The following is a 26,916-nucleotide window of genomic DNA, read 5'->3' as shown; positions in this document are numbered from 1 at the left end:
ATATGGGTTCACCACGGTGGCACCCAGATCCTTACTTCCATGGATTGCCCAATGTGTTCATACGTTCACATGTGCTGGCAAAGGGCGAATGGCAGATTATATTTTTGCAACTTGGTATGCACCAGGTATTTCGGCAATTGCAGAACAAATCTGTGAAAATTGTGTTACCTGTCAGACAATGAATCCGGGTAAGACGGAAAAAGTAGAGTCTGCCTCCCACCCAAATCCAGTCAGGCCTTTTGTACATTTACAAATGGATTTTATTGAATTACCTATGTGTATGGGATTCAAGTATGTATTAGTTATTGTAGATGTGTTCTCGAGATGGATTGAAGCCTTTCCATGTAAAAAGGCCGATGCCACTACTGTTGCTAAATGTTTGTTAAAGGAAATCGTACCGCGCTTCGGAATCCCTGCTAAGCTTTCTAGTGATAACGGGTCACATTTCACGGGAACTGTTATAAGAGAAATGTGTAAAGCTTTGCAGATTAATCAACGTTTTCATTGCAGTTATCATCCACAATCAGCTGGACTTGTTGAAAGATATAATGGAATGCTTAAAAATAAGCTGGCAAAACTATGCAATGACACTGGACTGAAATGGACAAAACTGCTGCCCTTAGCTTTGATGGAAATGCGATCTGCAACCAACAGAACAACAGGCCTGTCACCACATGAGATAGTTATGGGACGTCCCCAACGACTACCTTTTACAGCACCATTTACTGCAAAACAAATGGACATCCACAAAACGGAGGAAAATATGTTGAATTATTGTATTGCACTAACCAAATGTATTTCCAGCTTTCATTCACAGGTAAAGGGAGCTCAAGTCAAGCCAGCGGAAGGGAAGTGTCATAACCTGGAGCCAGGGGAATTCGTTTACATCAAGATTTTTAAAAAGAAAAAGCAGTCTACAGCCAAGATTCGAAGGACCATACCAGGTCTTGCTGGCGACCAATACTGCAAACAAGGTAAAGGAAAGACCAACATGGATCCATGCATCCCATTGCAAACGGGCACCCGACCGTGAGGAAGGGAAGAAGGAACCAGAGGAACAGAAAAAGGAAGACTGAATAAGGAACCGTATGGACTATGGGGACTGATGGTGCTGGGCTTGACAGGGTTTTACTTTGCATTATTGATTACACCAGGGGTACAGACCCGCCACCGAAGGGAACTGCAAGTAAATGTATTTATGGCACTGAGTCATAAGTATGCTTAAGAAAGAAACTTGTCGAGTTGTTGGATATGTTCCCATGTACCTGTCCACTCCGAAGGGAGTATTCCCCTGAGATCGGTCCCCTTTAACGAATCAGAAATGGTAGAATAGGACAAACCTAACTAAGGGGCCAGAAACAAAGGAGCAAACAGAATGGAGGTCGGCAGGGTATAAACTTACAGCCTTCCAGGGATGGTACCAGCCCAATTATGATAATAACCGTCAGCCTCCCTTCCTAAGCATTACTCCCAGAATAGGAAATCCTGAAGGTATAATATGCCTAGTGAGTAATGAGACTAAAGGACCAGAAATGGGACGCAGCAAGTGTTCCCAAATGACTAAATGGCAAGCCACAACTAATCCCACTGATGGGAGAAAGATAGCAACCGTTGGCTGGACAATGGTCCATAACAAAGCCCCAGGTGAAGGGTGGGAAAGGTGAGACCACTCGAGTAGGGATGGCGCGAAAGGACCAGGAGCTGACGTCCTATAATTGCACCTACTTTATTTGTGGCCATAAAGCCTACCCATGGTTACCAGCCAACTGGACATAGTCCTGTTACTTAGGATATGTGGTACCCTTTATCAGATCAATAAAGACTCTAAGGGATGCCTATGGAAGTCATAGATTTAAACGGGATTTGAAATGGCTAAACGGAATATTCAAGGTAATGGTACCACCCTATGGAATAGCATCAACCGAATGGCAGTTACGGGAACTGGCTAACTTAGTCAAATCAGTAGCCAACGCAACTTCCCAAGCCTTTGAAGGGGTAAATGATGAAATGGTAGCTATTCGAACAGTGGCTCTCCAAAATCGTATGGCCTTAGATTATCTCCTAGCCAAGGAGGGAAGGACATGCGCATTAATAGGTGAAGAATGCTGTACGTATATCCCAGATAAATCAGAAGAAATCGGCAGTCGAACTGAATACATCAGGAAAAAGGTAATAGAGTATAAACAGATAGTTGGCCAGGACGGTATCACCTTGTGGGGTTGGGCATCGGGATGGTTGGGATCCCTAGGGAAATCTGTGGTACAGGGTTTGATCATATTCCTGCTGATAGATACAGGGCGAAGACTATTATTTGTCGTCGTTAAGTGTTGCTGTGCCAGGGTGGGAAAAACTATGTTACCTACCGAGATCACGGCTAGAGTTATGGTAGCAACAACTACTGAAGGCTCTTGTGTGGAAATGGAAATGGAGAGACTGTACAAGATCAGAATGGATTAAGTTGTCCTTGTGAAGGACAAAATGGGGGAATGTGGAAATGTATTTTTATCTAAGCTGATACCATACGGTATTTGTGTGCCCTTTGCAATATATATATATAACAAAATGGAGTCCTGGTCCTTCCAGAACTTTCTGCATAAAGGCAGTCAGCTTGCATAAACAGCTAAACCTGGTTTGAGATGGTTGATGGCCATCAGACAGCTAGGAGACAAGTCATGCTGAGACAAGTACCCCCCCCCATGGTGCTCTCCTATTGTCTACACGACAAGAGTTCCATGTCACCCCACCCTTTTCTTCTAGACTCAAACCACCAGCCATTATCTCTTGTAGAGACCTCATCCATTTGATGCAAACAGATAACTGACTAGGAAACTGAACAATCCTGACACAATGCAAGACAGGTAATAGCTCATTACCACACTCTCATGGAGTAATGGCCGGCTGACCAATTAATAACCCTGACAAATGAAATATCTGGAAACCATGTCAGGACAAGGATGTAGTAATTAACTCTTTATCTGTATTCACTGACTGCGAGACAGAGCCAATACACAGGGAGAGGCCATAACTTGGGTTTGACTGTATAAATATCTCGTGAAACTGTACCATTTCGGAGGTGTTCACTTAGCCCTTGACTGAGTGTGACCTGCCCCTTGCTAGCAAGTAAATTAAAGAAACTTCTGCCGGAGCTGTAAGTGTCGGGGTCATTCTTTTCAGAGGTCGAGATTTCGACACACATAAGGAGATATTAGGGCCCCAATTTTCCCCAAGAAAAAAATAAAGGCGTGCACTGACCTGTACGCACGTTGCATTGTGGACCATCTGCGCTCAGAAAAAAAATCACAAGTTTTCTGCAAACATACGCAGCCTGTCGCACCGGCGCGACCAGTGTCGATCTCGTGGGAGCGGTGCTTAGAGTGTGTGCCTAAAACACACAGCGCATGCACTAAATGAAAAACATTTTTAAAAAGAAAACAACCAACTCATATGCGCGTTGCCCATGCGCATGCGAAGAAAAAAAATATCTGCACATGCACAGTAAAACAGTATTTTAAAAATCAGCATGTGGGGATAGCAGCGGGTCGAGTCGGCTGCATGGAGGATTGGGAGAAGGCTGCCCTTGATGTTTTTCAGTTGAAAACTCCATATTTATTTGATGATTTTGCATGCAGTGTTGATTTAGAGGCCTTCCCAGGAGTTCAGGAACATCTTTAAAAATTTTGGGCCACCTGGGACATTGATGAAAAAGGTGGTGAAGATTTATTTTTATTTGAATGCCATTCCATCATCGAAAGGAATAGCATTAATGGTAAGTTTTCTTTTATCTGTTTTATTTTTAAAGTTCATAAAGTTCATCTAAAATAGCCAGGAAGTCCCTTCGGCCAGGGATAGGATCGGGCCAGCGCGGCTTTCTCCATCTGCAGGTAAGGCTTTTTCCTACGGTGTTTCTAGTGTCTGTGCGCAGATTTTAAAATATCGCTAATGAGGAAACTTGGCCTTATGGCCCGAATGGTACTTTTCAACGTACACCAGCGCCAGAATGTATGGCGCCAAACATTCTGGAGCTGGTGGCCGACACCAACGACCCAACATTGTGGTTTATGTAAACTAAGTTTTAGCACCAGAAAAATCGCTGGACAAAATTGTGGACCTCGGACTAGAGGTAGGTTTAAGGAACATCTTAAGAGGTGGAGAGGTGGGAATTCTAGGCAGCTAATGGCTCAGCCACCAATGGTGGAGCGATTAAAAAAAAAAAATCGGGGTTGCTCAGAAGGCCAGAATTGGAAGAGTGTGGCGATCTCAGATGTAGGGAGGGGTGAGGCCAGAGGGATTTTAAAACAAGGATGAAAATTTAAAAATTGGGGCATTGCAGTACAGGAAGCAAATGGAGGTCAACAAGCACAGGAGTGATGGGTGAACGGGACCTGGTTCAAGTTAGGATACGGGCAGCAGTTTGAGATGAGTTCAAGTCAAGTTGAACTAGAACCCACTGTACAGTAATGATAAAATGACATTGAACTGGCTTTGCCCAATTACTAGGCAAGGGCAGAAGATGATTTGATTTGACAACAGCTCACCAAGATTCATAAAAACTTGATTGGTGATGCTTTTTGAATTTGAGATTGACAAATTTATGAGAGATGGATATGCAAGAGAAGCTCTTTTTTTTTTAAATAAGAGGGGAGAACAAACTAGCATCTTAATCTTGTGTTAAGTAATTTAAAACATTTGTAGGGCCTATATAGTGTAGTATTGTTTTAAGTCAGTCTGGAGCTATATTGCTTTAGCAACAGAAAGTGGTCACAGCTGCGCTGTGGTATGCATCAGAAACTGTGCTCCAACTGAACTACCTATTAGCAATACCTGTACTACTGAAGATCAACTAAATATTTCATCAACAATGACACACAGGCCTCAAAAACAGACACAAGTTTGCGTGTGACTGGATAAAGCTAGCCTGTGTCACATTTGCACTGTGTTCAAATGAAACAAGGCAACAAATTGTTACATAGCTACTACATATGAGCATCTTAGTTTACTTTCACAAATAAAACAAATGCATTTCTACTTTGTATTACAGATAAAATAAAAGGGACATTACAAGTTTGACTATAACATTCATTGATTTTCCTTTGAATCGGATAGGTCAACATCTTGGCAATTTGTATACAAGGATTTAACCAACACTCCTAACTGAAATTACAGTAACTACAATCTCTACAAAGTGTGTGTTTTTAATATACATACTGTCAGCCTCCTTGGCTGATAATCTGCCCTCCCCGTATCCTTTTCATATATGCAGTCATATTGTGACCTTCCGATGCAAATCATTTTTATTGGTTCTAAGTTTAGGCGTTTGGAATACTAACTTTGTTCAACTGAAAACATTTGAGCCAGACTTTTGCAGCTCACCAAGAGCTATTTTAGTAGCCATGATTTTATTGCAGTGGCTTTTACAATTACAGTCACAAGTCCATGTAGTTGCACCATCTGTCCACACTATTCTTTGCTTATTCTTCACAATTTATGGACTAAAAAGAAATGGAAAGTGCAGAATTTGCATAACCGTACAGAATTTGGACTTTTTTTTAAAGTGCGCTCAAGAGCTGATTTGATGCATCTATTCTAAATTTACACCACATTGACAGCTCGGGAATTTTTTTTCCTGCTATCACTGAAGGGACTTGGGTTTCTGAGACAAATATATGTTGATACAGGAAATCTAAATAAAGATAACTGCATGAAAAAGACCAAAAACCTATATGGAAAGTCAATGCACTGATAAACTGAAGATGACAACGGTTTAGATTGCTGAAAAGAAAACATGGAGCTTATTAATACACGAAGATGTTGAGAATCACTCAAAATATCCCCAAACCTTTACAAAATTCCACCAAATGCTTGGAAATTATTGAGAAAGCAAAGTATAAACAAGCCTACTGATTTGTGGTTTTGGGGGGGGGGGCGGGGGGAAAAGAGAGATCAGATCAGGGAAAAAAATGTAATCTCAATGCGAAACAAAAAAAATAATTGGACTATAAGCATCGTTAAATGTAACTTAGATGTTTTGCATTAAAAGTTACAATAATTTATCATGTTCTATAGTTTAACTTCTCATACATTTATATCATACAAATGACTAACAGTAGTAATACTGCCCAAGAGATATACACCCTGCTGCCTTTAGATGCCCACAAGGAGTCAGCAAAGTCTATCCTTAATATTTGAAATAGGGAGGAAAAAAAATACCGAATATTGAACAAGGGGATGCATACAAAATGTTAGTAAAACCACCAAGCAATAGGATTTCAGAAAAATAACACGACAAGAAAAGCAGGAACTTTGTATGTCTGAGCGAACTTACAGTAGGTAATAAAACAATTCTCCAACTTTAACATGCTGTAGCCTGCAGTTTTTGCTCCATTGCGCTGTTTTTTGATTCGCAATTCACCCAATATCAGTGTAACCATCGCAAAAAGATCACGGAATCTTAAGCGCAAATTGCATTCAGCTCAGTTTGTGTTTCCGCGATCTTTTGCGCCACGTCCCCAGGGCAAATGAATCACCACTGAGAGTTCCGCTAATTACACGTTTCCAGACCTTCGAGGAGGCTCCAAACATTAAGCAGGATCTTTTGGGCGCAAGGACATTAATTCGTATATTTTGAATGAATTTTAAAACATTCTTTTACTAGGAGTTTCAGCGGAAACTCCGGGGGGGGGGGCGGGGGTGACAAAAAAAAACTTTTCAAAACAGGCTTAATTGGGGCCACAATCATCGATTGTGCCCAAAGCAGAAACTACGCACGCATACACGTAGAAATATACCAGGACAGTGTAGATTCTGGGATTTGAGGACACAAATGTGCACAACTTGGAGAACTGAATTGATGTACTTTTCTTCAGCTTAATGAAAGCATCCATTCTGTGTAGACTCCCTACACAGATAGTGTCAAGAGAAACTCATGTGCCTACTGGCCCAGGAAACTGCCACAGCATTTGTTAAAGTGGCTCCAATTCTCCTGAGGGGCTCTTGATTGGCTTGAGAACACAACCTACATTTCACTACCAAATTGATCAACACCCTGCTGAAATGAATGCTAACATAGGGTTTTAATCACATACATAGTAATTGTTTAGAATGGTGAATATTCAGCATTATATAGACTAAAGCCCTTTGTATAACAAATTATTCCTTTCAATAGGCATTGCAATTAAATGTGATTTTTTGGCAGACTAGGCCTTAGAACAGCATTATCCACCCGATTAAGACAACAGTGACCCTAGCAAGCATGAAGTTCACTTATTCTACGAGCATAGATGAGCGAGAACAGGACAATTTTCTATACTGTAAAACGTAAAAAACAACTTGAAATAATTGAGCCACCATGTGCTTGGTAGAAATTAACTTGCAAGTGGTTCAGTTTTCTTGGCACTTAACCTAGCGACCACAAAGCGATTGCCAATCAATCTCTAGTACAGTAGCTTGCATGGCAGTTATTTTGACACAAATGAGCTGGGTGAGAAGTCCTGATCACCTCAGAAGGACAGGATAGCTGGAGTAACTACTCCAAAATTACTGTAGTTGTGATGTTGAAATCAGAGGAACCTTCAATTTACCTCTGCTGAAAGGAATGCTCCCAGATGATGATAACCCTATTAGAGTAGGCTGGCCCCCAAAGGCTCCAAGGATCACGATCGCACCTAATCCTCTGCATCACATTGGAAGAATGGGCTGATCCTCAGTGCTGTAAAGCCCAAATAGAATTTTGATCTTTCAAAAAAGACAGTAGGATTCTATGATTGCTACCATCTAGTTAAGATTCTACGATCTTGGCCAAGCGGGGAAAATTTAATCAGAGTTGATTTGTCTATTCACAATTGACCTTTTCACCAGATTTCAGTCGAATTTGTCCTATACAACATTATTAAATCCTGCTCTTGGATATTAGGCCTGTCCAAACTGCTTTAAATCTAATCCATCAGACTATATGTGGATCAACATAACCTCAAAATGTGCTTTCCATCCTGCAAGTGAAAAAATGAAAATTCTAAATTCTGAACAAAGCTGCCACAAAAAGCTCAACAGACACCTACCAAGCAGTTGAACATTTCAGTATTAGCTTCGTGAATTTTCCCATCGATATGTAAATTTTAGGGGAGCTCGAAGTAAAACTTCGAATGTTCTTAGCCTAATGGTTTATAGAAATGGTCTGTTGGGTGTGCTACAAATTTGATGTCCAGTTAGTGTTGAATTAGCTGAACCCTGCCAGGGCAGTAATTGTACAGTTACTACAATGTCCCTGGGTTAAGGAGGACAAAAATGCCAGCCATTACTGGACAACAAAGTACTTGTGTGGACATCAGGAAAGGGGTCAGCTTTGGTGCCCACTATTCAAATAACCTGCCAACACTCACTGGTTCGGCTCAAATGAAGAATGGTTGCTTGGGCAAGCCACTGGACAATTGTCCATTCTTATAGAACCAGTAAGAATTAGCACTTTTAGATCAGGAAACAAAAAAAAATTAGTAGTGCTTTACCTCCAAGGTGAACAGCTCAACAGACTGCAACATAAACATTGAGCAAGCGTTTCAAAAAGTATTAATTTACTTTTTAGGGAAATTGGAAATTCACAATATTCATGGGCTGAAATGTTGGTGTGGAATGCTTCTTTTGTAGTTTAGCTGTTTGGACAATTGTGTGCACAGTCTTAACTGCATTTAAGTCAAGAGTTCTTGAGCATTTGATTATCTTCTTTACTGTTATTAATAGACCCATTTAGAGTATTGGTACTGCTATAGGAAAAAATTCACATAAGCCAATATTCTTGACGGTTGTGCCATACTCTGAATTTATGCCCTTGAACTGCTCCCACTAATGCCAGCATAGACTTGTAACCACCAATAGGAAAATCAAGAGAAAGTTGCAAATCAGAGATAACAACTTGCATGTGGACAGGATATACAGAAGGTATTTTGAAATTTAGTGTCTTCTGAGAGGATGCACTTAACCAAGACAAGTTTATATATTGTAATGGCAGATTTCAGGATAGCCATAATGTATTAAGTTGGATGGCAGAGACAAGGTGGTTTGCTTACACAGGTAGTCAGTTAGCATGCTTGTACCCTGTACTCAAAACTCACCAGCCCAAGTTCCTCACGTGTACATATATTGTGCAAAGATAAAGTTACAGATTAGATTGCCTTACCCAAACATTTCATGTAGAAGAATAGAACGAATAAGTGTCAGAAACTCCAGGAGTGCTCATTTAGTACTCCTAGTTCATGTGAATTGACATGGCCCAGAAAGTAATTTAATTCAAATGCAGTATAAAATTAGTTTGCTAATTTTCTAATGGAAAGAAAAACTATGGCAACTGCTGTCAAAGCTGCACTTAAATTTTTCTCAGATAGCTCTTGAAACTCATCATTGTACTCAATTAAGCAGCGAGACAGCCAAAACAGGCACGACAGCATTGCTCTTTAAATCCAAGTGCCTGGATCATTTTATATGCACAAGATCTTATCTAGTTTTCTCTTTATTTTGAAGAAAGGCCAACTGTGATTACCATACTAGTTCCAAGTGCACTTAAGTCAAAACTAAGACGTTAGACAAGACTGACCACTGAAAATACAAACCTAATATAAACTGCTAATTGGCCTGATCAGCAATTGTTCACAACATAACTGTCCTTTCTAAAACAGAGAATGGTTTTCCATCTCTTTGAAAAATCCAGTATTCTTATTCCTATGTAGGCCACCATTAAAGATTACTGCAGCTTTATAAAACAAAGCTGATTAAAGACAACCCTTATATCATACTCACAAGCAGATTCTTTTGTCTCTTGAAGCTAGTACATAGAACATACAGTACTCGAATCCTTGCTGTATCATTTGAAAGTTAATATATTCAGGATTGTTTTTTTTAAGTTTCTACAAATCTGAAGTATATTTTAAGAAATGTATGAAACCAAAAACAATTCACAGCACAACATTCTATGCGTTCTGGAGTGGGGTCTATGCTTGCAATGCTATCCTGCCGTTTGCCCTTACAGATGCTGATGGATTTGCTGTGTATCCCCAGCATTTTGTTTTTACTTCAGGATGTTTTCTTAATTTTTCCAATATGATGCAATGTAGGCTCAAGAAAGTAAAAGGGATAAAGAGAGGCTGATATTTATTTGATATGAAAAAATATAAAATTCAGTTACATTATAACCTATCACTTAAAGAAAGCCTGTCACTAATCTTTAATCTTTGCATTTTTTCAGCAGGCGGGGGGGGAGGGCGGGCGGAAACAACAATTACACAGTGTGACAGGATTTGACATAGATCCAAGAAAGACTACTTATTGGATTCAACCAGTCAGATCAACAAGCCAATAGCTAGGTGATATTTTTACTGGATTTGACAAAATTATCCACATCGATTATCCTAGAAATGCAATACTGATGATGGTCTCTTACTAGTAGTTTGGCTCTATTTTATGGCACATTTTGTACTGGTGGTACAATTTTTTTTTTTACACACAATGAACAATGCTGTCAAAATGCTTGTCAGTATGTGGTTTACCTGAAGGTAGCTGCACGCCACGAGTCCTTAGCATTAGCGCAGAGCTGGATTTTGTGTTATTGAAATTCAAACTAAGCCCATCTGTTGTAGTCATGTGACTTCTGATTGAATGCAGTCTACCTGAGCAATTCTTCATTAGAAACTTCAGCAGTAGTTGGGCTCCAATTTCCCCCACTCAGCATCAATGCAGGCAGACAAGCAATACAAGCGCAGCTGTCTGTTCACATTGCTGTTTCAATACATTACCTGGCTATATTTACTAATGCCATTGTTATGCTACACCATTAGAAAAGCGACAGGAAAACAAAAAAGTGATGAAAACTGTAAGAGAGGTGATGTGGGGAGAGTTCATATAAACCAGAATCTACCTCCCCAGAATTATGCACTTTTCTGAACGGTTCTAGGAACATACCTCCCACCCTCCATTCTCAGCAAATTGACCCAGAGTTAACTAAAGGTTTTGTAATTAGCAATGTTCAAAGAATTAAATAAAAACTCTTGATGACTTTTCTGAACCAAGAAATTTGATCCAGATTAGTTCAGAAGATGAAGCTAAGGATGTAGAGTCAAGAGGGAAGTGGAATTCTACACGACAGAAGATATTTTAGCAATGTAGTGTATAAACAGTTATCGTTGATCTTATATTTATTACCCTTTTATTTTCAGCTTCAGTTTCAGCCTTGCTAGTATTGGTCCAGGTTTTCAAATCTGACAGCCCTTTTACTGTTATAGTACCTGTACTGTAGGAATTTCTTGCCATTATGTAGTGTTTGCTGCAATGTGCATTTTCAGGTATCTGATTATCCTTTTAACATATTTCTGAAGATTCTTCTCGTCATCTCAGTCCCACCCTCATCCATCTGTTAGTTTTGCAGAGTTTGTTTTACTATATTACTTCCCTTTTGATTTTTCAGTTGATAACATTTAGAATACTTTCTTGGCCTGTGCTTGCTAATCCTAGGCATGTACTTATTCAGCAGTATACTTACGGCATTGCTTTTGCTTCCCACTGAGGGAGGTTATTAAGCAATACTCCCCACACCAGTCGGTCACTTTGTTTAAGCACTTGCTACATTCCCTGAAATTGACATTTTTTATAATAATTGTATGCTAGAGTACTTGTCCTCCATAGTGTTGAGTTCCCAATCATGAACTTGATCATGTGGTGGCCACAGTCATCTAGGATTACCACTGCTTTCATACCCTGTATTCTAGTGGAGTCACTTACCACTACCAAATTGAGATGTTAGCTGCCTTGTGTAGCTTCCCTGATAATCTGGATCATAAAAGCAATCTTGCATTACATTTACAAATTTGGACTCTAAACCACTTCAACCAACATAACATAATTCGGGAATGCTGAAGTCCTCCATTTATATACTTTAATTATTTTGTCATATACTATATTCCTTCTTATTGTGACCTGGCAGCCTATAGCACAATCCTACTACAGGTTTAACCTCCCTTATCCGGCCCCCTTGGGACCTGGCCTGTGCCGGATAAGGGATTTTGCTGGACATGGGGAGGTCACAATAAATTGGATGGTACAGGTACTGAGCAAGGGGATATCGGACGGGCAGGCGGGCTGGCTTGGGGCTGGGTGTGCGGCAGAGAGATCGTAGTGGGTGGGGGAAAAGAGTGGATCGCGGGATCAGGCCAGCGATTGTGGGAGTCAGTGAGGAAGGACTTCAATTAGTTCATGTCTAAGTTCTGCGCATGCGCCACCCGGCGGCGGGAATGGTTCTGGATAAGGGAGTCCCGGATAAGGGAGGTTCAACCTGTATTAACTTTGCCTTTTACACAAAAAGAAAGTCCAGAGTGGTTCATAAAGGTAGTTTTTTGTGTTGCAGATGTTAATTTCCTGCATCTCCCAAGTATCCTGAGACACAAAGCTGCACCATGTCTCTTCCCACATGCTCTATCCAACCTGAATTTCTTTATACCCTTGAAAGAGTGTATTTGTTACTAATCTTCTACAATCTAATACACTGTAATTCCTTACGTAATGGCCATTTCCATTTCATGCTTCTTACAATGTATGCTTCTAGCATTCATGTATATGGACATAATTTATAGACTCTTTCAAGCTTAAGTATCTGACCTATATTTCTGAGTTGCACCCAGCTGATGGCCAACATCCACTCATTGGTCGCGTGTGGAATTCTATTACCTCCCTGACCCCACCTAATTTAAATGATTTTTTAATAGCTGCCTTTATGTCCCTCACGAGTCTCACGATTGCACTCTATTATGGTACAGACCATCTATCCTGTATCAACACTTTGTCCTGAAACGGTCTATTACTTATTAATGCAGCATAATTATTTTACAATCAGTTTTCCAGCCAGTTGCATCCCGTTACATGGTAAGCTCATGGCCTGGTAAATCCAGACATCTGTCCAAGCAACATTTGGTATTGTCAAGTTACTTAGATATATTTGTAGAAATCTACAGCACAGAAGGAGGCCATTTCGGCCCATCATGTCTGCGCCGGCCGACAAAGAGCCACATGGCCCTCGGTTAGCAGTCCTGATGGTTACATATAAACCTATGAACAATGGCAGACAGGTAAAGAGCATCCAGCCCAACCACAGAGATTGATGATTGCATTTGAAGATTCTGAGGGATTTTTTTTTGGGTGGGGGGGGGGGGGGGGGGGGGGGAGGGAAGGAGAAGAAAAGGAGAAACTGCATCTATGCCAAGTAACATTTGTTATGTCTTCACAAATAAAGCTACATGCCTGGCCACCCGTCCATTCCCCACCTAAGTTGATGCAGTAGAATTACCAAGACTTAAAATTTAAGCATGTTCTGCACAGGACCTCATTTCGGTCTCCTCTGGCTAGCAGGCCTATAGTCCATTCCACAACAAAATTAGATGTTGAGCTGAGGGAACCCAGGCACATATTTAAAAAAAGGAACAGCATTAACAGTGCATCTTTGCTCTACATAGAGTGAGCAGAATGCTATATTTGTATCTTAAGATTGTGGAAGACTGCTCAACGTGAACCTATTTTTTGCTAATCATCAGTACAGTGGAGATGAGGATGAGAGGGTGTGCGCATGTATGCAGAAGAGAGCTGAAAAGGTCAGATTCAGGCTACAAAAAACACAGCCACCATTACTCCATATATAAATAAATAAAAGGCTAGTTCTCTGAAAGATAACTTTGGTGCCTGTATCTTTGTCATCATTACTTACAGCGGTACAGTCAGACCCTAAATATTTAGAACCCCAAGTCCTGAGCATAGCATTATGGTGCCCCAAACAAGCAAGCCAGCCACTGCACAGCAAGCTTCCATTTTTATTTTTCACAAACATCCCATAGGGCCACACTGTGGCGTATCCTTTAAAGACCATAGCTTTCTACATGTTTGAATAATGTATGGATGCTTGGTACAAAGTATATGCACCATGCTTTATTTCTGTGCTCATGGACAAGTCACATCATTCTTGTACCCTAATCCCTAAATCACACTCAACTGAAACATCGGAAAGGCTGCCACAGAGATATACTTCAAAACCATTTATAATAGTTAGACATGCAAAAGGAATTTTGCAAGTAGGGCTGACCTTATAAGAGGTCAGCAAGCCATGTAAATACCAATATAAGCAGAGGCAGCCATCCAGCAGATTGGACCTTGAAGCAATGGACTTCAAAAAAGTTTAAAAACAAATTTACATGATCAGCATTGTTACAAAGGCATAAAAATCTATTCTAAAGAAGTCCCCCATGGTGCAACTTACAAGTTTAGTGTTTATTCAAACACCTCAAAGTTGGGCTATACTGGTCCATATCCAACATTTCTCCATTCACAAAACAAGTTGAGAAGCCAGATAAAAAATGTTTTTACAGTTAATAAGAGGTGGAGTAACTTTGTTCATCATGATGGATGGTTGATATGATTTTTGTAGCCCGCATCAGCGCTCACCGTTATTAAAGTGTAAATCGGACAGCAACTTCCAGCGTCCGCACATGTGCAGTTACATGCAGAAATCAGGAAGTTGTTGTTAAGAGTTGCTCTGCTCTGCTTGAATAGTATCTCGCCAAGAGACTCGGCATTAAAACACGGAAGGGTGTGAAGTTGTGGTACTTACATGATAGATATCCACTAAAGTTGTCCGAGAAAGTTAGAGTTTGTACATACCAGTGCAAGTACATTTTTAATGGTACAAGTCTTAATCACTGCCAAATAACCTTACGACGCTGAAAATGTACTTTTAAAGTGTAGTGTCTCATTCCTTCAGATTTTAATTATTGTTGGAGATTTTTTTTAATTTAAATAATGTTTTTTTTTTAAACTCGAATACCACCTGTCTTTCCTCCTATTTGTTTTGCTTTCTATACATTATTTGGCATTGAATGAACTATTCTAACTTGCACTTCCTGGTTCAGATTCTGTGTGCCCCAATGAAGATTCCTCAATTTAACTGCTTAAGGAGATATGCAGTTGTTTGCCCTGTTCATACAGGTCTCATCTCCTATAGAGGGCGCTGTGCCAAAATTGCATTCTAATCACAGCATGTTCCACTGCAAAAGACCATAGAATGTCTGTGGGCAAGTGCAAGTGTAATGAATGGCTGCTGTCATTAGTTCGTCATGGACAGCAAGATCCAGACCTTTATATTTTTACATAAAAATGTTGCCTTCAAACTCATGTTATAGACAAAGACAAAAGAATCGTAAGTCTGAAAGACTGATCAAGTTTAAAACCAATTGTAGTGTTTATGCAGATATGTGGAAATAACCATTTTTCAGTACATTAACTGGAATAGCAACTAAAGGTAGCATTAATGCATCATAAGCTACACATTGTGCCTGGGGTGGAGGGAGATAATCAACTAATCCTGTCAGTTAGTATGTACATCAATTGGCAGGTGCTACCCATTGTATTTAGTCAGCAGTTAATTACTTAACTAGTCTGAACTAACCAAGCAGTCTTCTATACTTATTCATATTTGTGCCCCCAAACTCCTAGAGTCAAGGCTAGCTCTGTATTCCCATGATATTCCCAACAAGCTGTTATAGCTCTGGGGATACATTTGGCATTTTTTCCATAATAAAGACAGCATTGGCAATCCTGTATCATGCAACAGAAATGTATTTCCTTTGTGGAATCAGTCACATAAGTCAGAAAATCAGTGATGTGCTATCGGTATAGATTTAAACCAACATATGCTGAAATAAAGAGTCTAGACCCAACAAGTGACCCACACATCTAATTAGTCCTCAAATATACAACTTTTTTTCTAAAATACTTCCACTTCAAAAGAGAGCTACTGCATAATACTATTATTCAAATGACAAAACATCAAGTCTGCTATTATACAAGTTTGAAGTGCAAACTTTGTCTGACAACAAACATACTCTGGAAAAAAAAATCGTGAATAGGCCTACAAAATTCTAAAATATTGCAATATTGAAAATTCTAAAATATTGGCTCAACCACATCATATGTATGATTGTACAATCACAATATTCCCTGCATCAGCAGCTGAGATGAGACGAGAAAAATTTAGGCTATTATGTCAACTCAAACCCCAATACTTTTCTGAAGATTATAATATTGCAATTTCCTATATTCCCATTGGCTACCTATGGCTCAATCTCACTCATCACTACCATCATCATTTCTGTTGCTTTAAGATGCTATCCAGAAAAGGCAAGGAAATACAAAAATGAGTTTGGTTAAAATTGAAATCGGAAATAAAATTCTACACTTTAGATACCAGTTTAGAAAGCCTCAACTATTATTCACAGAATGTGCATTAGAACATTGCCTTTACCTTGATAAGTAGAATGAAATAACTTTTGTAAACCTGGAGAGATACTGGCCACCCCAAAGTAATATTATGAAAAGTTCATGACAAGCCTCAAATATTTTGCCAAGAACACATGGAAACGCCATTCAACCCCTCAAGTCTGTTCCCCCAATCAATGAAGTCATGATGGGTCTGCGATCTATCTCCATATACCGCCTTTAGCTCATATCCCTTAATACTATAATCCCTTAATATCGTTGGTTTACAAAAAGCTATAATCTCCGATTTAAAAATGAACAATTGATCTAGCATCAACTGCTGTTTGCGGAAGAAAGTTCCAAACTTCATCGTGTGTAGAAGTGCTTCCTAATTTCACTCCTAAAAGATCTGGCTCTAATATTTAGACTATGGCTCCTAGTCCTAGCATTCCCAACCAGCAGAAATAGTTTCTCTCTATCTACCCCATCTGTTCCCCTTAATATATTGAAAACCATGGAATTCCAGGGAATACAACCCTCCACAATAAGAATACTGCGCTATGGAAGCTGTAAAATATACCAGCCAAGCTTTGGGTACAAATCAGAAATCCGGGCGCAAGTTACGCCAGTATTAAAGTGAATTTCTTGCTCAAACTTATTTACATATCGTCAAACTTAAAATTTCCCATGAACCAGCGCAATTGGACAGAGTTTTAAAATTGAATTTTTAAAAATTTGTATTAAAAAATATTCCTCGATATATTTAAGGGTAGTAACCTGGTGCAGTTATTAAGCCAGCTGAAAAAGGGTCTATTACAAAAAATAAGCCTTTTATTCAGAATCCACCACCTGCGAATAACCAGATTTTAAAATCACTGAAAATAAAAAACTATACAGAGCCATTTACTAGTCACATTGGTGTAGTCAGTTCCTGAGTAAATTATGATATTTAAAAGCTTTTTTAAAAAAGGTGCCCATTAGCATCTGATATATATATATATAATTTCAAACGGGTTCAATTAGTAAAAACTCACCGTGGTGATTTCGATCTGCGGCTGTGGCCAGTTTCCAGCATGATGTTTTTTTAAACCAGCATAGCAGTTCGCAGAAACTCAATTTGCACTGGACGTAACTTACCCTTCCTTGATCTTCTGCACTGGCTTGGATGATTTTGGGTGAATTGTGCTGCAAATATCAACACAACCTGCTTGATGTGTACGCTAAATCAAATTTGTGAACAAATTCCAATATCCTAATTTCCAAATAAAAGAAATCGGTGTCCAGGTTCAATGTCAGTTATAGGCTGGCTTTTTGCACTTTGAGCACCAACATTCAGTGCTCCAATGTAAACATTCATTCAAAGAATTAATGTCATTACTGCAGGTTTGAGAAACTGCTTGCTTGATTAGAAGAAAAAATACTTGCATTTATATAGTGCCTTTCACGACCACTGCACGTCCCAAAGCGCTTTCCAGCCAATGAAGTACTTTTTGAAGTGTAGTCACTGTTGTAATGTAGAAAACGTGGCAGCCAATTTGCGCACAGCAAGCTTCCACAAACAGCAATGTGATAATGACCAGATAATCTGTTTTAGTGATGTGGATTGAGGGATAAATATTAGCCAGGACACCGGGGATAACTTTCTTGCTCTTCTTTTATATCCACCCGAGAGAGCAATGGGGCCTCGGTTTAAAATTTCATGCGAAAGATGGCACCTCCGACAGTGCAGCCCTCCCTCAGTATTACACTGGAGTGTCAGCCTAGATTTGTGCACTCAGGTCCCTGGAGTGGGACTTAAACCCACAACCTTCAGACTCAGAGGCAAGTTTGTGGCCAACTGAGTGACAGCTGACACTGGTCATCAGATTGCTATCCTCGGTGTATCATGAAATCAGTTAAAATCTTGATCATTAATACCTCTTGATTTGGAAATAGAAAGTGCTTTCAAAGTTTGGTTGCAGTTATAACACTACCTGCGTTTGTAGATGAAGTCACCTAATTATACTTCAAAGCCCGTGATCCAAGGCAGGCTGCTTTCTTGGATTTTATCAATAAACAGCCAATTCCCAATATAGTTGAACTCTGCTATATCAAGCATGTTAATATTATGAAATTTTCCAACTATATTCTTCTCATAACTAGAGAATATGTTACAGCCATAAGGGCAATCATGACCATTGGTGAGGTGAGTAAATTTAGTCATGTTCCAATATAATTTGTTGGTGTATCAATAAGCAAGAAGTAGAATTGCTTAAAAAGCATTGGTTTAGGTTCTACATAACAGAGTTAAAGTAAAGACAGTGATAATGGAATTAAGGGAAATGTGATTACATGGAAAAAATGGTTATAGAGCAGAATGCAGAGTCCAAATGTACTTTCAAAGGGCAATTAGATAGTTGCTTAGAAAAAGTTAAAAGTAAGCAGGAGAATGAGTTTAGAGTAGGTGGCCATATGGAGAAAATCATTTGTGCAGCTTTGTTGTGCCAAATGGTATGTTCCTTTGTTGTAACATTCTAAGCTTCTATAAAGATGAGGGATAAAAGGAAGCTTCTCAGACTTGAAAAATGTGAAGAGTGTTGCTCCACATTGCTGTGTTAGGGTCATTTTTTTTTAAACATTCATTTGCAGGATGTGACAGTCGCTGACAAGGCCAGCATTTATTGCCCATTCCCAATTGCTGTTAGGTAGGGAGTTCAAGGATTTTGACCCAGCGATATATTTCCAAGTCAGGATGGTGTGTGATTTGGAGCGGAACTTGAAGGTGGTGGTGTTCTCATGCACTTGCTGCTCTTGTCCTTCTAGGTAGAAGTCACAGGTTTGGGAGGTGCTGTTGAAGAAGCTTTGTCGATTTGTTGGAGTGCATCTTGTAGATGGTTCACACTGCAGCCACGGTGCATCAGTGGTGGAGGGAGTGAATGCTTAAGGTGGTGGATGGGGTGCTGAGCAAGCGGGCTACTTTGTCCTGGATGTTGTCGAGCTTCGACAGTTGTTGGAGCTGCACTCATCCAGGCAGGTGGAGAGCATGCCATCGTGCCATCACATTCCTGACTTGTGCCTTGTAGGTGGTGGAAAGGCTTTGGGGAATCAGAGGGGTGAGTCAGTCGCTTCAGAATACCCAGCCTCTGACCCGCTCTTGTAGCCATGGTATTTATGGGCTGATCCAGTTAAGTTTCTGGTGAATGGTTGATGATTGTGAACGACTAGCCGGATGAGCAAATAAGCGATGGATGCAGTTCAATATGTAGACAAATATGTAGCAATACACTTTGAAAGAATAGGGAAAGGAAATACACATTAAATGGCACCCTTTCAAAGAAGATCAGAGGCTATCGTCTACACAGTTCCTTCATTTCACACTTCTCTACAATAAATTTAATCTGGCCATTTTACCAGTCTATGTCCTCCAGAAGTCCGTTACTATCCTCCTCACTGTTTACTTCATTTACGAGTTTTGTGTCATCTACCAACTTTGAAATTATGCCATGTACACCAAATGAACAGTGGTCCCAACACCAACTTCTGGGGGAAACCACTACACACTTTTGAAAAACAACCATTCACCACAACTCTCTGCTTTCTGTCCCTTAGCCAATTTAGATGCCGTGCAGCCCTTTGATCCTACGGGCTTCAATTTTGCTCACAAATCGATTATGTGGTACTTTATCAAACACCTTTCGAAAGTCCACATACACATCAGCAACCACATTACCCTCATCAACCCTCTTTGTTACTTTATCAAAGAAATGCATAAAGTTAGTCAAACATGATTTGTATTTAACAAATCTGTGCTGGGTTTCATTTATTAATCCATATTTTTCTAAGTGCCAATTAATTTAATCCCATATTAATGGGCTGGATGTTCATGGGGAAAGCGAGTTGGAGGCAGGGGGTGGGAAAGCCAGGAGAACGCGTTTCCCGCCGACCCTGCCGACTTTAAACAGTAGGGCCCGATTTGCATCTGAAGCCTCAGTTTCCCACCCGCAGCCAGCCAGATGTAGAGGTTGCGGCCGGGTAGGCCTGCGGCACTAGGCCACACAGAGGAGAGAGGGAGGGATCAGGTGGCGGTGGGGGACGGGGGCGACAATGAAGATCGTATGGGGGAGGGAGAAGCTGATCGGGGCTAGCCACCGGAGAATCAGGGCCGGCCTCAACATCATCAGAGGGTGCGGGGGAGGGAAGAACAGATCAGGGCTAGCCATCGGAGGATCGCAGTCAGCTTCAGGGTCATTGGGTGGGGGAAGAAGATCGAGGCCGATCACCAGAGAATCGTTAAAACCGGAAGTGGGAGGGTTGGAGGAGGGTTGGAGGCGGGTTGAGGTTGCGATTCCAATTTTTAACAATTTAACAATTTTTAACTTTTTTGAACAGGGATGTAACATTTGCAATCCTCCAGCCCTCTGGCACCACTCCCATATCTAAGTAGGGTTGGAAGATTGTAGTTAGAGCCTTTGCAATTTCCACCCTTACTCCCTTGAACAACTTAGATACATTCCATCTGGACTGGATGATTTTTCTACTTTGAGAGCTGCCAACCTTTTAAGTACCTCCTGTTTATCTATTTTTATCCTATCCAATTACTCTACTACCTCCTCCTTTACTATGATATTGGCAGCATCCTTTTCTCTAGTGAAGACAGATCTAAGAACACCAGTAAACTCAGCACTCGATGGGCCCAAGTTTCCACATGATTTGCGCCTGATTTTTAGGAGCAACTGGTGGAGAACGGACTATCTTAGAAATCGCAATTCTCCACATTTTTTTTTCTGCAGTTCTAGTCAGGTAGAACAGTTCTACTTTGGAACAGAATTTTTTCTTCAAAAGGGGGCGTGTCCGGCCACTGACGCCTGATTTCAAAGTTTCCACAGTGAAAACGTACTCCAAACTAAGTTAGAATGGAGCAAGTGAAGATTTTTGTAGAACTGAAAAAACCTGTTCTACACATTAAAAAATCAGGTGCAGGTTACAAATTAGGCGTCCAGAACGAGGTGGGGGGGGGGGGGGGGGGGAAGAGAAGTCATTAAATTCTACAATAAATCCTTATTTATACTTCTACAAATATTATACAAATAAATCCAACCTGAATAAACATTTATAAACAAAGAAAAGATTAAATAAACCATCTTCCTACCTGTGTGAAAGTGCTTCAGGCACGGAGAATGCTGCAGTCAGCCTGAGGCGCCCGTTCTTCCCGTGGGGGGGGGGGGGGAAAGAGAGAGAGAGAGAAAAGGCTCTTCCCGCAAGGGGGGGGGAAAGAGGCGCCCGTTCTTCCCGCCCGGTGTGGGGGGGGGGGGGGGGGAGGAGGCGCCCGTTCTTTCCCACAGGGAGGGGGAGAAGGAGGAGACAGTGAGAAGGCTGCAAGTGCTGATGGCAATGTGCTTTTATTAAAAAAATGTTCAAAAATGAAACAGCTACAAAGAACTACAAAAATGGCCGAGTGCCAATGTTTTTTTCACACTGAGCATGCGCGCACGCGCAGCGTTGCCGGCAGGAAAAAAACTAATTTAAATAGCACCCGACCCCTCCCACTTACAAAATCGGCGCGAGTGTAGGCTCCGCCCCCCTAGGCGCCGCGCCAGGCAGACAAGGAGCTGCAGAACGCTCCAGAATCGCGAGTTTTTTTTAGGCACGAAAAACGGGCGCCCAGCTCGGAGGGGCGCCCGTTTTTTATTGTGTGGAAACTTGGGCCCGATATGTCCAATGGCTGTGGAGCAACAATCAAACAGGAATGCTGAGATATCACCAAAATGATGAAGTACAGACAGGGAATGCCATGCTCAAACTCCCCACTGCCCTGGTTAGACTCCACCTGGAGTACTATGTACAGTTTTATTTGTGGAGGCAAGATGGAGACATTCAGGTCCTGAATACAATATACAGAAGAGCCAAATGGCTGATCCCCAGCATCAGAGAATTGAGTTCAGAGGGAAGATTAGAAAACTTTGGAGTCTTCAGTCCCCAAAGAGATGATATGAAGGTACCTCATTGGATCCTCAAATTGTACAGCCTAGAAGGCGGCCATTTGGCCTGCGACAAATTTCATGTCTGCATTAAATGTTATCTTGGGTTCAGCATCAGCATTATGTCCCATGAGTGGACCTCACATTCCCTATGGCCAAGAGCTTACCTTACTACCTCATACAATCACATGCTAGCATTACCCGAAACCATAAAACCCCTCATTGTGTATAGTGGATACTGTAATCTCGCATGCCCTCACACACATTTCTCCCACCTTCTGAATGGCAGCTTGATGCACTCTCTTGTGAGATAAGGCCAATCAAAAACCAGCAAACTAGTTTATTTGATTTGATATGCAATGTATGAATGAACGGAACAGCCTCCATTGAATTCTAATCTAATGTCTATCGCTCCACTAGTGTGAATGACTTATTGTTTTTACTGCAAATTGGTTTTCTCTCAGTACTGTCACTGGAAGATCTCGTTTTGGGCTTTGATATTTGTGCTATTAGTACTGGAGGGATCATGGAGTGACGTGATCGGGGCGAAGAGAGGCGTGAGTTCGGGGCCCAGAAGAGGCGAGGGCCCAGCCCACACTGCAATATGTGTGCACACTAGGTACATGCAGTAGAGCTGATCTCCAGTCGTCCTGGTTAATCCTTACCAGTGGACCAAGACCTAGCTCTGTCAAGCCCGTGTGGTGGCTGGTGTCCACGCACAGGCAACATGTAGTTCGAGACCTGGAATATTAGGTCCTTCATTGAAACACCTGTGAAATCATCCCTTTTTGGCATGGAAGCAAGTCATCCTTGATATGAGGGACCACCTATGAGGATGATCATTAAAAAGATGAAAAGTAAATAGGGCAATTAAAAAAAACAACAAATGCTTAGTTTTGTATCTAAATGGAGAGAGTACAGCAGCATTGTTGTAATGTTGAACTTGTACAAGATCTTAGTATGTTTGAAGTTGGGAGCATGGTGTATAGTTTTGGGCACTCCATTATAGGAAAGTTATAGAAACACACAAAGATATAGATATTTTACTACAGGTACAGTGTTTACAAGTTGTTTTTGTTGTCTATTTGTTTAAGATGTTACTAGGAATAATGGAGAATAGAGAAGTTAGCCTTTGCCCCCCAGTAGAGCGGAGAAGGTTGATGGGTGACCCAATAGAAATCTTCAAGTTTATGAAGAGCTAGCATAAGGTAAATAGTGATAGATTTCCCATTAGTTGGTGAAACAGTAACAAGGTGGCACAATTCTAAGATTAAAAAATATTTATGCAGGAGGGAAAAATAGGATGTAGAATTTTCTGTTACAAACTGTTGTTGGAAGCAGAAATCATAATTTATATTTTGAAACGAGAAATAGATATTTGCTTGAAAAAAAAGTGTAATGACAGATACAGGAGAGGGGTATGAAGACCCAGCCTCACAGGTAACTCCTGGTGTTCAAAACATTTTAAGGACAAGTTAAGTTAATGAATTGCAATTGTAAAAGACCAGCAATATTTTATCTGCTCAGCTTTGAATTCTCACTTGTAGTCTCCATATTCCTGTGGCCAAAAGTGAATATTTCTTAACTGTCCCAAATAATTTCTGGTATTTCAGTTTCATCCCTCTCCTCCCTCCTATCTTCTTTTCTAACCTATCCATGTAACTATATCTCTCCAGAGTCATTCTATCCAAGACAAATTTTTGAAGTTTCTTGCCACCAGGCCACATATCAAATCTGCGGCCAATTTATCTACTCTTCCACTGCTCTGATGTTATGCTCTACATCGCTAATGTAACTATTCCTTTTATGCTTTGTGGCGTTTTGTTTTCAAGCCCTGTTGCAATACGTAATCAATGACATTTTCTCAATTACAACCACCACCAGAGCTGGTGAACAGTGCTATCAACTGCACATTTTCTCCATACTTTTCATACTCCTAGTTTTGTATCTAGTGTTGCACATGTACAAGAACACTTCTTCAATTCGAAAGAGAATATACACCTCACAAGATGATGACAGTTTCAATGCAACACCAGGGTAGCCTGATGTTTTATAAATATTTGGTCAGTACGGATCCTGAACCAGTAACCCTGAAAAGTAAACTTCACCATTTACAGTAACTTAATTTACAAGGCCAACACACAGTAGCTGTTTTAAAAAATTCTTGGTTCAAAATTATTCCTTGCAATGGGAAGTTCCATAACACAATGCATGCATCACTCTATTCTTCTAGTTTCCCCTCAAAGTTCTATAAAAATAGTTTATTCTTGCTAATTGAGTGAACAGTTTCCTCTACCAGCGAAACCGGAGTGCTTCCAGGACGGACAGATCACGTGATACAACTCAGCCTATAGTTGGCATTGGAAGCAGTTTGTTATGAAAAGGATAGGGGAGTGATTTCAGGATAACGACTCCAGCACAAATCAAATGTTGGGGGTAGGCGGAGAAAAAAAAACATTTGGAAAATTGTAGACCACGCAAAATAAGTTCATTCATATTTCGGAACCAGAATTCTGGACGTAGTTAATTTTAGCGTAAAGTAAGAGTTTAAAAAGTGGTGAGATAGCACTTTTTAAAAAGGATGTCTACTCTTCCACAAAAATTATGAATCTTACACCCATAATTCAAAAGTGTCTCCTTACAAGACGGTACCGATGAACGTCGACAATCTTCAACTCCAACACACGGCATTCAGCGTCCAAAAAAACTCAAATCCCTTCTGAATGCCAACTAAATAGCAAGTGTCCATTCATTTTACACATTACGGTATGAAATCAATACTCTTTTCAATTTGTGTTCTTTGCGACAGCTGGAAATTAATAAGTCTTTTGTAATCTGCTTTACACTAACTATATGACACGATTTAAACACTTTTCCATTCATCCTCCGACCACGGTCGGTAACAATTCCACACAATTCCAATTTAAGGTTCAAGTTAAACCTCGAAACAACAGCACACGCCCTTAATAGTCAAAATCCTAATTGTGCAATTCTTGGTGTAAAACAAAGCAACTGATTTAAAAACATTGGTAGTTTTGCCTTCCTCTTAAATACATATAAAATTCGAAACAACTTCACAAATCGAGCTCTAAATTATGACAATAGTGCAAACAGACTTGCTGAATTGGACTGTATCAACGATGACCTTTTTTTAAAGTAATCGTAAATCCGGTTTTCCAAACAATCAGTTCAAATACCTGGAATGCCTCAAAGAAAAACCCCTTTAGGCAAGAGCATCTGAAGTTTAGATATCAATAAGTTCCTGGAACATAACCTGGTTTATCATCAGTCTGCAGATCCGTACGAGAGAGAGAGAGAGAGAGAGAGCACGCCGTTGGAGTCTCGATAAAGTAACTTAGAGACTACCCTGGTCAAGCAGAAATTAACCACTTCTACATCTTTATTTGCTTAAAGCTGGATTTGTAATATTGACAAAGCTAAAAACGACTAGCTTGTGATACGATACTCCCCTCCGGGAATAAACACCATCATCGCATGATCGTTCCGGAGTTTCCTGGGGGGTGGAAATAAATCACTGAACCGACGGCCACGGAACTCACTTCATACCCGAAACCACAAGTTCAGACGGGGGGGGGGGGGGGAGGAGGTGATTCAAACATTCTGGCGAAAGTCACTCAGTAACACATCTCCATTTGAAAAGCACACACGAAGTTCATCTAAAAAAGTGTCCCGTCAAAAAAAATACTCGGGATCGAAAAATAAAGTTGTAGGGACGTTTCAAAACAGACTCTCAAGTTTGCTTTGACAAACTTGAACAGGAATGTACAGATCCTGCGAGCTGTTTCCTTTGTTTGTGAAGTTCACAGACAAAACCTCTTGAAAATGAGGAGAGAATTGCATCTTACTACTTGTTAAGGAGATTAAACCATTGGGAAAATTAAACATTTTTTTTTTAAATCAGCAGATCTCCGCTGGATATGTTTTTGTAATTAAAAAAAAAACACAACCCCGCTTAGTTGAGAGAGAGAACACACAGACCGGCCAAGAGTGCCAGCGAGTTTGGGTACTTACTACGGGTCGTTCGTGAATCGTGGGCTCCGGGGCGGCTGATATCCGTACAGATGGCAATACAGGACGTCGAAGCAGAAGCAGCACATCTCCGAGTTGACCACCATGTTCCTGCCGCCGGGGCAGCCGCTGAAGCCGTTGACGCGGCCCACTTCCTTGCAGTGGTTGTCGCTGGAGTTGTTGGAGGAAGAGGTGGACGAGGACGAACAGCTCGACAGCTTCTGTTTCTTCACTCCACAGCACCCCGCCGCCATCTTGGAATCCACCGGCGCTTCCGCGAAGCCCCGCTTTCTACCCATACTCCTCCGAGGTTACAGGGGTGGGGGGGGGGGGGGGGAGGAGAGGGAAAGGGGAGGGAAGATCCTGGAAGGGGAAAGCAAATAAAAACAGAGAGAGAAAAAAAATGGATCATATCGCACGCGCTACGGATCAAGAAGGTCCTGTCAAGGAAGAACAATCCAATCAGCTCCACCGCCGCTCCCATCACCATGGCAACGGCTCAGGCCCAGGCTCGGTCCCGGACCCATCCAGTGCGAGCTGTCAGCGGCACACAACACAACACAGGAACGCGCCACCGACAACTGCTCCGAGCATTGCCCGCGGCCTGTGAGTGACGTGATTCTGTTTTTTCCCCCCTCCCCACAATACTTTTAACTTATAT

General features: G+C 40.9%; 1 protein-coding gene across 3 annotated transcripts in view; it reads right to left on the bottom strand.

Annotated features, from left to right (window-relative positions):
- The window catches only part of LOC139265615 (nuclear protein AMMECR1-like), a 118,889-nt gene extending 92,332 nt beyond the window's left edge, over positions 1–26,557 (bottom strand). For all 3 annotated transcript variants that reach the window (XM_070882760.1, XM_070882762.1, XM_070882761.1), the window contains exon 1: positions 26,259–26,557. In XM_070882760.1, the coding sequence (XP_070738861.1) occupies positions 26,259–26,554 (296 nt within the window). In that variant the 5' untranslated portion in view covers positions 26,555–26,557. The remainder of the gene's footprint in view (positions 1–26,258) is intronic.
- Positions 26,558–26,916: the final 359 nt, after the last annotated feature.

This window comes from Pristiophorus japonicus, chromosome 6 (assembly GCF_044704955.1).
Source record: "Pristiophorus japonicus isolate sPriJap1 chromosome 6, sPriJap1.hap1, whole genome shotgun sequence".
Classification (NCBI taxonomy): domain Eukaryota; kingdom Metazoa; phylum Chordata; class Chondrichthyes; family Pristiophoridae; genus Pristiophorus; species Pristiophorus japonicus.
Note: the sequence above shows the minus strand (reverse complement) of the source record. Positions and strands in the feature narration are given on the sequence as shown.